The sequence below is a fragment of the Mus pahari genome, chromosome 6 (assembly GCF_900095145.1).
Source record: "Mus pahari chromosome 6, PAHARI_EIJ_v1.1, whole genome shotgun sequence".
NCBI classification, from domain to species: domain Eukaryota; kingdom Metazoa; phylum Chordata; class Mammalia; order Rodentia; family Muridae; genus Mus; species Mus pahari.
Genome location: NC_034595.1, coordinates 95,459,132 through 95,471,217, shown reverse-complemented (window position 1 = coordinate 95,471,217; position 12,086 = coordinate 95,459,132). Strand labels below are relative to the sequence as shown.

At 45.0% G+C, this 12,086-nt stretch overlaps 1 protein-coding gene across 1 annotated transcript in view; it reads left to right on the top strand.

The window, feature by feature from the left end:
* Nucleotides 1-9,097, top strand: part of Pramef12 (PRAME family member 12) — a 17,236-nt gene extending 8,139 nt beyond the window's left edge. Inside the window, exons 2-4 of the mRNA XM_021201117.1 lie at nt 4,830-5,152; nt 5,664-6,248; nt 7,638-9,097. Coding sequence (XP_021056776.1) covers nt 4,860-5,152; nt 5,664-6,248; nt 7,638-8,169 — 1,410 coding nt within the window. The 5' untranslated portion in view covers nt 4,830-4,859 and the 3' untranslated portion in view covers nt 8,170-9,097. The remainder of the gene's footprint in view (nt 1-4,829; nt 5,153-5,663; nt 6,249-7,637) is intronic.
* Nucleotides 9,098-12,086: the final 2,989 nt, after the last annotated feature.

The window sequence follows — 12,086 nt, the reverse complement described above, 5'->3', positions numbered from 1 at the left end:
TGTGTGTGTGTGTGTGTGTGTGTGTGTGTGTGTGTGTGTGTGTGAGGGGGGTGGGGGAGGGAGGAATTGTCTGGAGTATACATGAAAGAGCCCCTGGGAGAAGGGCAGCCAGGCCCCTGGGCTGAAAAGTTCAAGATGAGGGGTGGGGGGATGCCAGGTAGGGAAAGAGTGAAGCTTGGGAGAACCTGGAGGCCAGGTCTGCTTTGGTATGTAAAATATGCACCTCAGCCCCTTGGGGCTGTAACCAAACAGGGATCAGTAGGCAGAGCAGAGAAAATTTTTTTAAATTTATTTCTGAATTTGTTAACATTTAAAAACATATTTTGAGTAAATAGACTTACATCACATTCTTCTTTCCCTTTTGTACCCCAACTCCTCCCAGAGACCCCCTTCAAAACCTGCAATACCTTTCATTTTTCATCATATTCTTTAAAATTTATGAAATATTGTAACAATAAAAATGAGTATTATAACGGTTATTTGATATAAGGCAACAATCAATTGAACAGTCTTATGTAGATGTTTGTCTACAGCAATACTGAAAATACATTTGTTTTTCTCTATATAAATTTTAAATAACTCCAAATATATTAACTGTATGATATTTTAAAATAATATATCACTTAGTTTTTTTAATGAACATAAACAGATAAAGTTTCTTTGTTTTGTTTTTAGTAGAGCTTAAAATCTTGTACAAACACAGAATAAGAACAGTTTTTGGACATTGGAGTTCATTGTAATAAGGCTTTACTTGAATGTTCCTCATATCACCAAAGGATTTTACCTCCACAGTAGATAAGCTAAGAGTTGACAGTTCTATTGTCCAAGGAATGAATTGAAGGCACGATTTTTGGATACAGATTTCCTGCTACGGTTAAAGCTATTTGACTTGAGTGATTGTTGTCATTCTTAGCCAGCAGGGAACAGGTTACATTCATTTAAGAAATGGTGTGTATATTAAGATTATATATCCATGAAGTCATTCATCAACTGTTTCAATGATCAATGTTCTGCTTGGTGGGTGGCACAGACGTTAGGTGAGGGTAAGATTCTGGTTCATTGGCTGTGATGGTTTTGAAAAGCATTCATCTCAGAATAAGAGCAACTTATAAAGTCCTCTTCTTCAAAATTGATAAAATAATTATAAATATCAAGCAAAGCCTTCAGTCTCACTCTTTGCTGTTCTCTTACAAGCCTCCTCTCAAATTAATTGTCTACATTTCTTTTGGCTGTATAAAAAAAAATTGAAATATGCAGGCTGTTCTGAAAACCATAGTATAGTGTAAAAGCATCAAATAAACAATCCTACTGATAGAGAGGCTGAGATAGGAGAAGCATGATTTCAAGACCATTATGTGGCACACAGCAAGACACTGTCACATACAAGCAAGCAGAAAGTGTATATGGATGGTACAGTATTGGACCTATTTCTCCCATTACCAAATTAGAGAGACCGCGGGATGACAGCTGACAAATTTCTATTTCCTCATATTTTTGAGTTTCAATCGATTAGGGTTTGTTGGTAATATTAATTTTCATATTAAGAGATATTAAGGAAAAGTGATTGTTACTTCCTGTTAACTTTCTTGTTAGAGGTAGAATTTTGTTTGTGTGGGTTTGTTGAAAGATTACTTGCTTCTTCTAGGGTGTAGTTTCCCTTCTTGTGTTGGTGTTTTCCATCTATTATCCTTTGTAGGCTGGATTTGTAGAAAGATATTGTATACATTTGATTTTGTCATGGAATATCTTGTTTTCTCCGTCTATGGTGATTAACAGTTTTGCTGGGTATAGTAGCCTGGGATGGCATTTGTGTTCTCTTAGGGTCTGTATGACACCTGCCCAGGATCTTCTGGCTTTCATAGTCTCTTGTGAGAAGTCTGGTGTAATTCTGATAGGTCTGCCTTTATGTGTTACTTGACCCTTTTTCCCCTTAAGAGCAGAGAAATATTAAGGAACATCTAAGGACGAGAATATATTTCTTGTAACCTTAAAAGAGACATCATTTTAATATGGAAGGACTTTTTTTGTATAGTAGAATAAAAAAAAAAAAAAAAAAAAAAGGCTTTATTTTTCCAGAATAGAAAAGGAAAGATAGGGGTATGACAGTGCCAGAGAACTTTAGTTTAATGCAGAAGTAGGTCATGCAAGATTAGTGGAAGACACAGCTTAAAGATGGTCTATGTGAAAAAAAAAAAAGGAAAAAAATACATTTTCAAAAGATGGTCAGGCTGGAGAGATAGCTCAGTGCTTAAGAGCACTGACTGCTCTTCCAAAGGTCCTGAGTTCATTTCCCACCAACCACATGGTGGCTCACAGCCACCTGGAATGGGATCTGATGCCCTCTTCTGGTGTGTCTGAAGACAGCTGCAGTATATATTCAGATACATAAAATAAATAAATAAATATTTTTAAAAAGTATGGTCAATGTGAGATTATCAAAAAATCATTAAAATTCCTAAGGTACAGAGGGAAGAAGAGGGTGTCAGACCCCCCAAGACTAGAGTTACAAATGGTTATGAGCCCTATTGTGGTTGCTAGGAATTGAACTCAGGACTTCTGGAAGAGTTTTCAGTGTTTGTTTTTTACTTATTCACTTTACATCTTGCTCACTGCCCCTCTCCGGGTCCCTCTCCGATAGTCCTCCCCATCAACCCCTCCTCCTCTTCTCCTCTTCTGAGCAGGTGGTTCCCCCCTGGTATCACCCCCACCCTGGTACTTCAAGTACCCCCCATGCTAGGTACCCCCCCCCCCCCCCCACTGAGGCCCAACAAGGCAGCAAAGCTAGAAGAACATATCTCATGGTAGGCAACAGCTTTTGGGATAGCCCCTGCTCCAGTTGTTCAGGATTCACCTGAAGGTCAAGCTGCACATCTGCTACTTATGTGCAGGGAGGTCTAGCCCCAGCCCCTATATGTTCTTTGGTTGGTGGTTAAGACTCTTAAGAGCCCCAGGGGTCCAGATGAGTGGACTGTTGGTCTTCCTGTGGAGTCCCTGTGTTTTCAAGCTAGTTTTAATAATATTTATCCTCATGGGTAGCTTTCTGTATCTCCTGGTAAACTTGTGTAGCTATGATGTTCCTGCAATTTCTAACCCAAACAGAACAAAACAAAAGAGTCGCAGCCAGGATGGAAAACATCCACTTTAGTTTGGTTATGAAATTGGATAGGAGACCCTAAGGAGAGAAAAGGGGTGAAAGCAGGCAGGTGGGCAACAGATTGTGAGACATGGAAATGCAAAGGAGGGTATAGAAGGGAACTGGGGTGGGGTGGGGTGGGGGTGGGGAAAAAAAACAAACAAAAGTAAAATTATACTTGAAAACTAGTACTTCCTATTCTTAGACAATTCTTTTTATTTTTTTGAATTATCTATTCTATTTATATGAGTACACTGTTGCTGTCCTCAGACACATCAGAAGAGGGCATCAGATCCCATTACAGATGGTTGTGAGCCAGCCACCATGTGGTTGCTGGGATTTGAACTCAGGACCCCTGGAGGAGCAGCCAGTGCTCTTAACCTCTGTGCCATCTTTCCAGCCCCAGTACTTCCTATTCTCATGTAAAAAGAATTAAGGCAAAGGAAGGGAAAAGGAAGGAAGGGCGGGAGGGAGGGAGGAAGGAAGGCAGGCAGGCAGGCAGGCAGCATCTACTCAAGAATGGAAGTGTGAGAGCTTGGGTGCTACTTGATGCTGTCTAAAAAGCAAATATGGGCATCACAGAATTAGAGGGATGGCATGAATATTCTTCAGGAGTTAAGCAAAGTTTTCCCTTTCTTTGTGTCCTCCTTATGGGACTAGGGGGAGCTAGAGAGGATCTCAAGGAGACCAGGCTGTCCTGAAACTCATACGCAGCTGAGGCTGACCTTGAATTCTTGATTCCCCTGCCACTACTTTCCTTTGAGCTGGGACTACAGTCATGAGCTACCAGGCTCTGCTCCTTTTTGCCCTGGGCTCCAAAGGAGTCCTGTGACCCTGGGTAGATAATCTGGCCTTCAGCCTCACCAAATCCCCCAATCCAAGACGAGGGATTTAGTACCACTTTCCAAACATCAGCGGCCAGGGTGCAGTTGTGAGCCACATTTACAGATGGGGAAGGGTTGAGGGATCTGGCAAAAGGCACAGAGACATTGGGAAAAGATTTGGCCTCTTACACCATCCAAAAACATGGCCTCTCTCCTTTTTAAAAACATAACCGCAATCATCCAAGGATAGCCTCCACTTTCCCTTCCTCCTCTCATTCCCTACCCACCCCACCAGCTCCCAGATCCTTATCTTCTCTCACACCACCCAATACTGTACCTTCCTAACCTTGTGACTCTGTGAGGCTGTGTACCCCCAGGGAAGAGAGACAGGGGAGCCTTTTGCTGTTTGCATCCAGCTGTAGGCTAGGAGAACAAGTCCGCACAGTCTAAGATTTGTGGTTGGTTTGGTTTGGATTTTAAAGACAGGCTTTCTCTGTGTAGTCTTAGCTGTCCTGGGACTGACGCCCCAGCCCCCATGGGAAAAAAAATAGCAATCGTCTTACAGCCTTCTAAATTGTTCCCAGCCAAGTGCGCTGCAAGAACTGAGAATGTGACTGTGTTGGTCCACAGGACATTCTCAGTCCTTGCTCTAGGGCCATGGGTGGAAGCACAAGACCCTTCCTGCTTCCTTGGAGCATATTTCAAGGTGAGCGGGCACGATACAATGGGATCCTGTCTGGAAGTGGGTGGGTAAAGAGAACCCAAGGCAGTACAGTGGCTGTGGCTCTAAGTTTGTTTCTGGATTGAGAAGGACTTCTTAGTCCTTGACCCTAAAAGGTGTTTTTTTTTTTTCCCCTTGGGCATTTTCTCAGGATCATCTGTCTCCCTACAGATTTGTGAAGATGAGCTTGCAGGCCACACCCACGCTCCTGCAGCTAGCAATGCAAAGTCTACTGAGGGATGAGGCCTTGGCCATCTCTGCTCTGCAGGACCTGCCCAGGGAGCTCCTCCCACCACTCTTCAAAGATGCCTTCACCCACAAACGATTTAACATCCTGAGGAAGATTGTGCAGGTCTGGCCTTTTCCCTGTCTCCCACTGGGTGGTCTGATGAAGATGAAGGCACCGTACCTGGATATCTTACAAACCATACTGGATGGGATTGATGCACTGCTTGACCAGAATATTCACCCCAGGTGAGGGAGACCCAAGTACTCTGAAGGGAGGCCTGGGAGTCTAGGATAGAGAAAGAATAGAGAACGGAAGGAAGGTTATAAGCTTATGTTGGCCTTGGCGATGAGGATTTCACAGGCCATCGGACCATTGCTGAGCATCTAGGGAAAGGATTTGAGTGTTTGAGGCCACTTAGGACAGACGTAGCTATGGCTGAAGGTGCCTGACCCTGTCTTTTCCCATGGGCACTAGTAGTGGGATCAGACTGGATTCAAGGGGAAGGGATGAAGAGCATGAGCATAAATAGAAGGAGCATAGAAGGAGGAGAGTGATGTCGGGAGAAAGGAGTCCTTGCAGATCTGGATTGGTAGCGCTAGCCTGTTATTTCAGGCATCTAACTTTGAAGCAGGGGGATTGTGATTTGATGCCAGTCTGGCCTTTGTAACCATATTTAAAAAAAAAATATGGGAACAAAGTGTAACGGGGAAGGATGAATTCCTGTCTTAAGTCTAAGACTCCCACTTTCTCCCACAGGAATTACAAGCTGCAAGTTCTGGATTTGCGGGCTTTGCACAAGGACTTCTGGAGTGTATGGGCTGGAGATACGACAGCATCTTGCGCTCCAGGGGTCAAGTGTAGGAGAAAAATGCAAAAGCGAGGTCCAAAAATTGAAGGCAAGCAAAACTCATTGAAAGTGTTTATAGACCTGTACCTCAAACCAAGAGCCTTGGATACATGCCTGTCCTATGTCTTCCTGTGGGCGAGAGAGAGAAAAGCTGTGCTGCAGCTTGGCTGTAAGAAGCTGAAGATCAACACGGTAGCTATCCAGAACATCATGAAGATACTGGAGACGCTGGACCTGGACTGTATGGAGGAAGTGGAAGTGTGTTGCACCTGGAAGCTGTCTACTCTGGCCATCTTTGCTCCTTATCTGGGCCGAATGAAAAATCTTCTCTCGATCATTCTCTCTCACATTCACGTGCCTGCCTCTCTTACCCCAGAGGAGAAGCAGCAGCTGGTCAGCCAGTTCACCTCTCAGTTTTCTAACTTGCAGTACCTCCAGGACCTCTCCCTGGACTCCATCGGCTTCCTCAGAGGTCAAATGGACCAGTTGTTCAGGTGAGGGAGGATGGTGAGCAGTCCTCAAAGACCACAGCAAACCCTTTCTCTTGTTGGAGCAATTTAATGATGTTACCTGAGCTAGGGCTGTCTATATTGACAGTGGGGAAAGGAGATGCTGGGCTGTGGGCTAAGCTAGTCCTCCAGTGATAGTATCATGCCTCAAGTTCAAATGGGTAACTTCAGTGAGCAGACTCTTTTATTATTATTATCAAATTACATTATTTATGTGCGTTCCACAAGTTGGCTCCCTTCCGGGTCCTGCCCTCCCCAAGTTTTCCTCACCCAACCCCCCACCCCACTCCACCACCACCTCTGAGAGGGTGCTTCCCCACCCAGCCACCTACCCCTACCTCACCCCCACCAGCATCCTTCCTCCCTGAGGCATCAAGTTTCTACAGGATTAAGCTCACATCCTCTTCTACTGACACTGTACAAGGCAGTCCTCTGCTATACATGTGTCTGGGGTCACAAACCAGCCCATGTATGCATGCTCCTTGGTTTTTGACTTAGTCGCTGGGAGCTCTGAGGGGTACGGGTTAGTTGACATTGTTGTTCTTCCTATGGGGATGCAGTCTCCTTCAGCTCCTTTAGTCTTTCCTCTAACTCTTCCATATTGGTCCCTGACCTCTATCCAATGGTCGGCTATAAGTATCTCACTGTGGCTATTAGACAAAAAGTTCAGAATACCCATGATATAACTCACAGATCATAGGAAGACACAAGGAAAGCCCAAGTGTAGATGCTTCAATCCCACTTAAAAGGAGGAACAAGATCATCGTGGGGAGGCAGAGGGAGGGAGGGCATTGGGTAGGAGAGGGGCGATGGGAGGGGACAGGAGGAGCAGGATCAGGTATGAGGAGAGACAGGAGAGATGTCCAGAGGGCCAGGAGAATAAATCGAAATATGCAGCAGTGGGTATTAGGGGGCAGATCGTCCCAGAGACCTGGGGTGTGAGAGGCCCCAGGACCCAGTGGGGATGGCCTTAGCCAAAATGTGCGACAGTGTGGAGATGGAACTGGAAGAAAGCACCTCCAGTAGATAGGCATGGCCCCCAGTGGAGGGAGAGGGCCACCCACCCATCTCAAAATTGTTAACCCAGAATTGTTATTGCCTAAAGGAAGTGTGGGGACAGAAAATGGAGCAGAGACTGAAAGAAAGGCCCAGCCTGGGATCCATACCAAATCCTGAAACTATTACTGAGGCTGTATTGTGCATGCAGACATGAGCCTTGCATAACTCCTCTGAGAGGCTGGCTCTACCAGCCACTGAGTGAGGCAGCACACTAGGTATTGATGCTTATCAGGTAGCCAGATCGCCTTAGAGAAAATGATCCACTCTACCCCAGGTCTCCCCCACGTAACCGCTAACTACTTGGTCTCTCCCTAGGTGCCTGGAGGCCCCCTTGGAGATCCTCTCTATTACTGATTCCAAGATGTCAGAATCAGACTTGCAGTCCCTGTCCCAGTGTCCAGGCATCCGACAGCTCAAACACCTGAACCTGAGTGGTGTCATTCTGACCGACCTAAGTCCTGAGCCCCTTCGAGCCCTGCTGGAGAGAGTTGCAGCCACCCTGAAGACCTTGGACTTGGAGAACTGTATGATTAAGGACTCCCAGCTCGATGTCCTCTTGCCTGCCCTGAGCCAATGTGTTCAGCTTATCATGTTCAACTACTTAAGGAATCCCATCTCGGTGGCTATTCTGGAGCGCCTGCTCCACCACACCTCCAGGCTGAACTACTTAAGCTTGGAGATGTATTCTACCCCTTGGGAGATTTATGGTGCCCAGGGTGCTTCCCACCATAAGAGGCTAGAACAGCTTAGAGAGGAGCTGAGCAAGACAATGCAGCATATAGAACACAACAGAACAGTCTGGTTCAGCATTGTGCCCTGTCTTCCTTTAGGCAACCAGGCCATATGAGTCAGAGCCCAAGCTTCATCAGGCAGGGCTGTTCCCCTAACTGGGTACTTATATGGCAAGTGATTCCTTCTAGCTCTTGGGAACAGAATCCTCTGGTATAGATGAATCCTGTAGAAAACAGAACGTGTGATCTCAGGGTGGGGGGGTGGGGGTAGGAAGGGGGGATGGGTTGAGCAGCAGAGGCAACCTCAGAAATGTTGACCTAAAGAGTTGATGTCCTTTGGGACATGTGTATTTAGCAGTGAGATATGAAGTTTCTAGATGGAGAAACCCTTGCGGGTGTTTACTTCTTGGATGGGGGGAAGAGGTTGCCAGTGTGTTCTTCCCCACTTCAGGCTATAGGGTAAATGGAATCCACCATGTTACAGCTTGGCAGGCCCAAGTAGCCACTGGCAGTCACCACCTTAATCTCCAGCTCTAAGCCCTAGAGACTGTGCCCACCAGCAATCCCATCTTTCCAAGAAGGCTACAGTTCTGCTCAGAGGGCAGCGTCAGTGTAGATTCTAAACAATTTCACTGCGAGGAATGCAAAGAGAGATGGGGCTGTCGGGTGCTGAGGACCACCACAAACAGAGTGAGAAGGGATAGGCTTAAACCCATAAGTAGCCAACAACCAACCATACACCATGCTTGAAAATCAGTAAAGCGGACACATAGTAATGTCTTTGTTAGTCCTAAAGTACCACGTTACAACTGACCACCAAGAACTGATTTATCACCTGACCTCTGTTTGGTCTACAGATGATTCAGACTGCTTGATTTAAGTGGCCCTATTGCTCTGTGGGTGGGCGGCTTTATTAGTAATACACTACTGGAGATTAAATGTAGGACTTTGTGCATGCTAGGCAAATGCTCTACCACTATGAACCTTTAAATCTTTACACTGCTATGTATGTAGGGGTATTTTCGGCGTTCAAATAAACCATGTAGCAAGTCTTTTTGTTGTTTGTTTTGTTCTTGTTTGTTTGTTTTGGTTTTAGGGATGGAGTCTCTACATAGACCAGGTTTCTAAACTCAATGAGTGTGGATCAGGCTGACCTCAAACTCCCAGAGATCCTCCTGCCTCTGCCTCCAAGAGCTGGGATTAAAAGCTGCACCACCATGATTGGCAAGAAGTCTTAATAAATGTAGTCCGTACCGAACTCCTGATAATCCTCATGCCTTATCTCCTACTACTATCACCACATGTGTTTGATTAAAAGAGTGATCCGCACATCTGGCTTGGAATGGTATGGTTTCAACAACTCTTTCCCATTCTTGGCAGCTTTCCTGGGCATTTGCGGTCACTCTTTGAGTTCATACACAGAAGAAGATGTACCTTGGTTGTGCAATGAAGATCTACTCTCCAGAATAAAGTTTGTTTGGGAATGACAAGAGTGCTTTAGCTTGGGATGCTCATGCTTGGCCAATATGAGTGTATCCAGGGGGTGAGGGGATGCATTTAAAGTGAAGCAAAATGCAGGTTTCCCACTTTGGGGAAGGCTCACTGGTGGCATGGACTTGTGGCAGGAGTTGGTACTAATTCTTTGGTGACTGCAGCTCTGACCAGGCATACAACGGACCTACAAGTTGCTTCTTTGAAACAAGGTGGCTATGAGGGATTCTCACAGGCACAATGCTCTATCCTCACATCCTGTCTCCATTTTAGGAGAGTTTGACATAAATGAATCCATGTGAATATAGCTAACTTCCACTAGGGTGCACACAAATCCTTTCCATACAGTAAAGGGGGCTCCCAGCTAGCTAGAACCTCTAGACTTCCCCAAGCCATGTCTGCCAACCTACTGGGTTGCAATCCTTCTTCACCTAAACTATTGTGGCTAATAGAAAGAACTCTGTTCCCTTTGAGTCTAATACTAAGATCACACCAGCATGGAACACTTTTAAGTCCTATCATATTAAAATTATTGTATCCTTTTAGGACTCTATCACATCAATGAAGAATCTTTCTACACAACGAGGTCTTCTAATTCCTCTAAGAAAAACAAACCATTTCTTACTATTACTCCTGACAAGATGTCAAATAGCCCAGGCTGGCCTTGAACTCCTGTAGCCAAAGATGGTCTTGATCTTCTGACATCTTTTAATCTCTACCTCCCAATTGCTGAGATTGCAGGCCTGTGCCACCACATTAGGATTGTGTGGTGCTGGGGATTGGACCTAGGGATTCACACACAATTGAGCTGTGTCTCTAGCCCCAGAGCAGGTTTTTCTTCTTTTAAGATTTGCTTCTTCAGCCGGGCGTGGTGGGAGCACTTGGGAGGCAGAGGCAGGTGGATTTCTGAGTTCGAGGCCAGCCTGGGCTACAAAGTGAGTTCCAGGACAGCCAGGGCTATACAGAGAAANCTTTATAGATTATAGTCATACATTGCCAATAAAAAACCAAACAAATAAAAAAAAAAAAAAAAAAAAAAAAAAAAAAAAGTTTCTTCTGTTTTACTTGTATAAGTGTTTTGCCAGAATGCATGTGCACCATGTTTATGCAGTGCCAACAGTGGCCAGAAGAGGGCATCAGATCTCCTGGAAACTAGAGTTAAGGATCTGCTAAGTGGGTTCTGATAACTGAATCTAGGTCCCCTGGAAGAGCAGCAAGTGCTCCTAATTACAGAGCCATCTCTCCAGCTCTCTCACTCACCACCATAGAGTTTTTAGATGGACTTGTGATACAAAGATGAACAATAACAAGGTGCCTGTGGGCAAATGTGGCTCTAAGTAAATATTGCTACTGAGTCCCCGAGCTGAGCCCTGAGGATTTTAGGGCTGGGGATCTGAAGTATGACCCCAGTTTCAGCATGAACTGAGGATATCAATCCACACCTAGATGATGGAGCCAATGTACTGATGCACATTTAGGGCTTAGTATACTGGGAGCTCAATTAGTATACCTCGTCCTTCAATCCTCGTCCTTCAATCCTGCTCCGTGGTTCAGATTGCCCTTTGCCCTCTGCTTCTGAGAATGGGAGGAAGGCAGAGACATGGGGACAAGATGGGACTGGGCTCTGACCTGTGACCACCATTAAATCTCTTTTCAGCCCCAAAGCAGAGCACAAATTTAGTGCTCTTTAGCGATCTTAAGAAAACTTTCCAAGCTGCGGGATTTGAGTGCCATCTACTGGTAGGGCAAACCGAACAACGTAAGGTAACATTAGAAGAAATAAATGGTATTAAAACAAATCCGTCATTGAGTAGAATGTGGATGCCTGTGCCTCTAATCTCAGCACTCAAGGCAGAGCCAGGCTGATCTCTTTGAGCTCCAGGCCAGGCTGGTCTATGGATGAGTTCCAGGAAAGCCAGAATTATAGCCTCTCCCCACCCCTTCTCTCTCTCCATTATTAAGAAAATGCTGGGGCTGGAGAGATGGCTCAGTGGTTAAGAGCACCGATTGCTCTTCCAAAGGTCCTGAGTTCAAATCCCAGTAACCACATGGTGGCTCACAACCATCCGTAATGAGATCTGACACCCTCTTCTAGTGCATCTGAAGACAGGTACAGTGAACTTAGATATAATAATAAATAAATTAAAAAAAAAAAAGAAAATGCTATTGGTTGTGAATAGTTGTGCTATGGTTTACATTAAAATTCTCTTAAGGGTGGGAGAGATGGCTCAGAGGGTAAGAGCACTCTGACTGCTCTTCCAAACGTCCTGAGTTCAAATTCCAGCAACCACATGGGTTCTCACATGAGATCTGATGCCCTCTTCTGGTGCATCTGAAGACAGCGACAGTGTACTTATGTATAATAATAATAAATCCTAAAAAAAAAAAAAATTCTCTTAAATGTTTTGTTTTGAGTCAGGATCTCATTTTGTAGCCCTGGCTGACCTGGAAGTTGCTATGTAGACCAGGATGCCCTTGCCTCTGTCCTGAGTACTAGGTTAAAGGGATGCCCTCGCCTCCCCAGTGTTTCCTTTTAAATTAT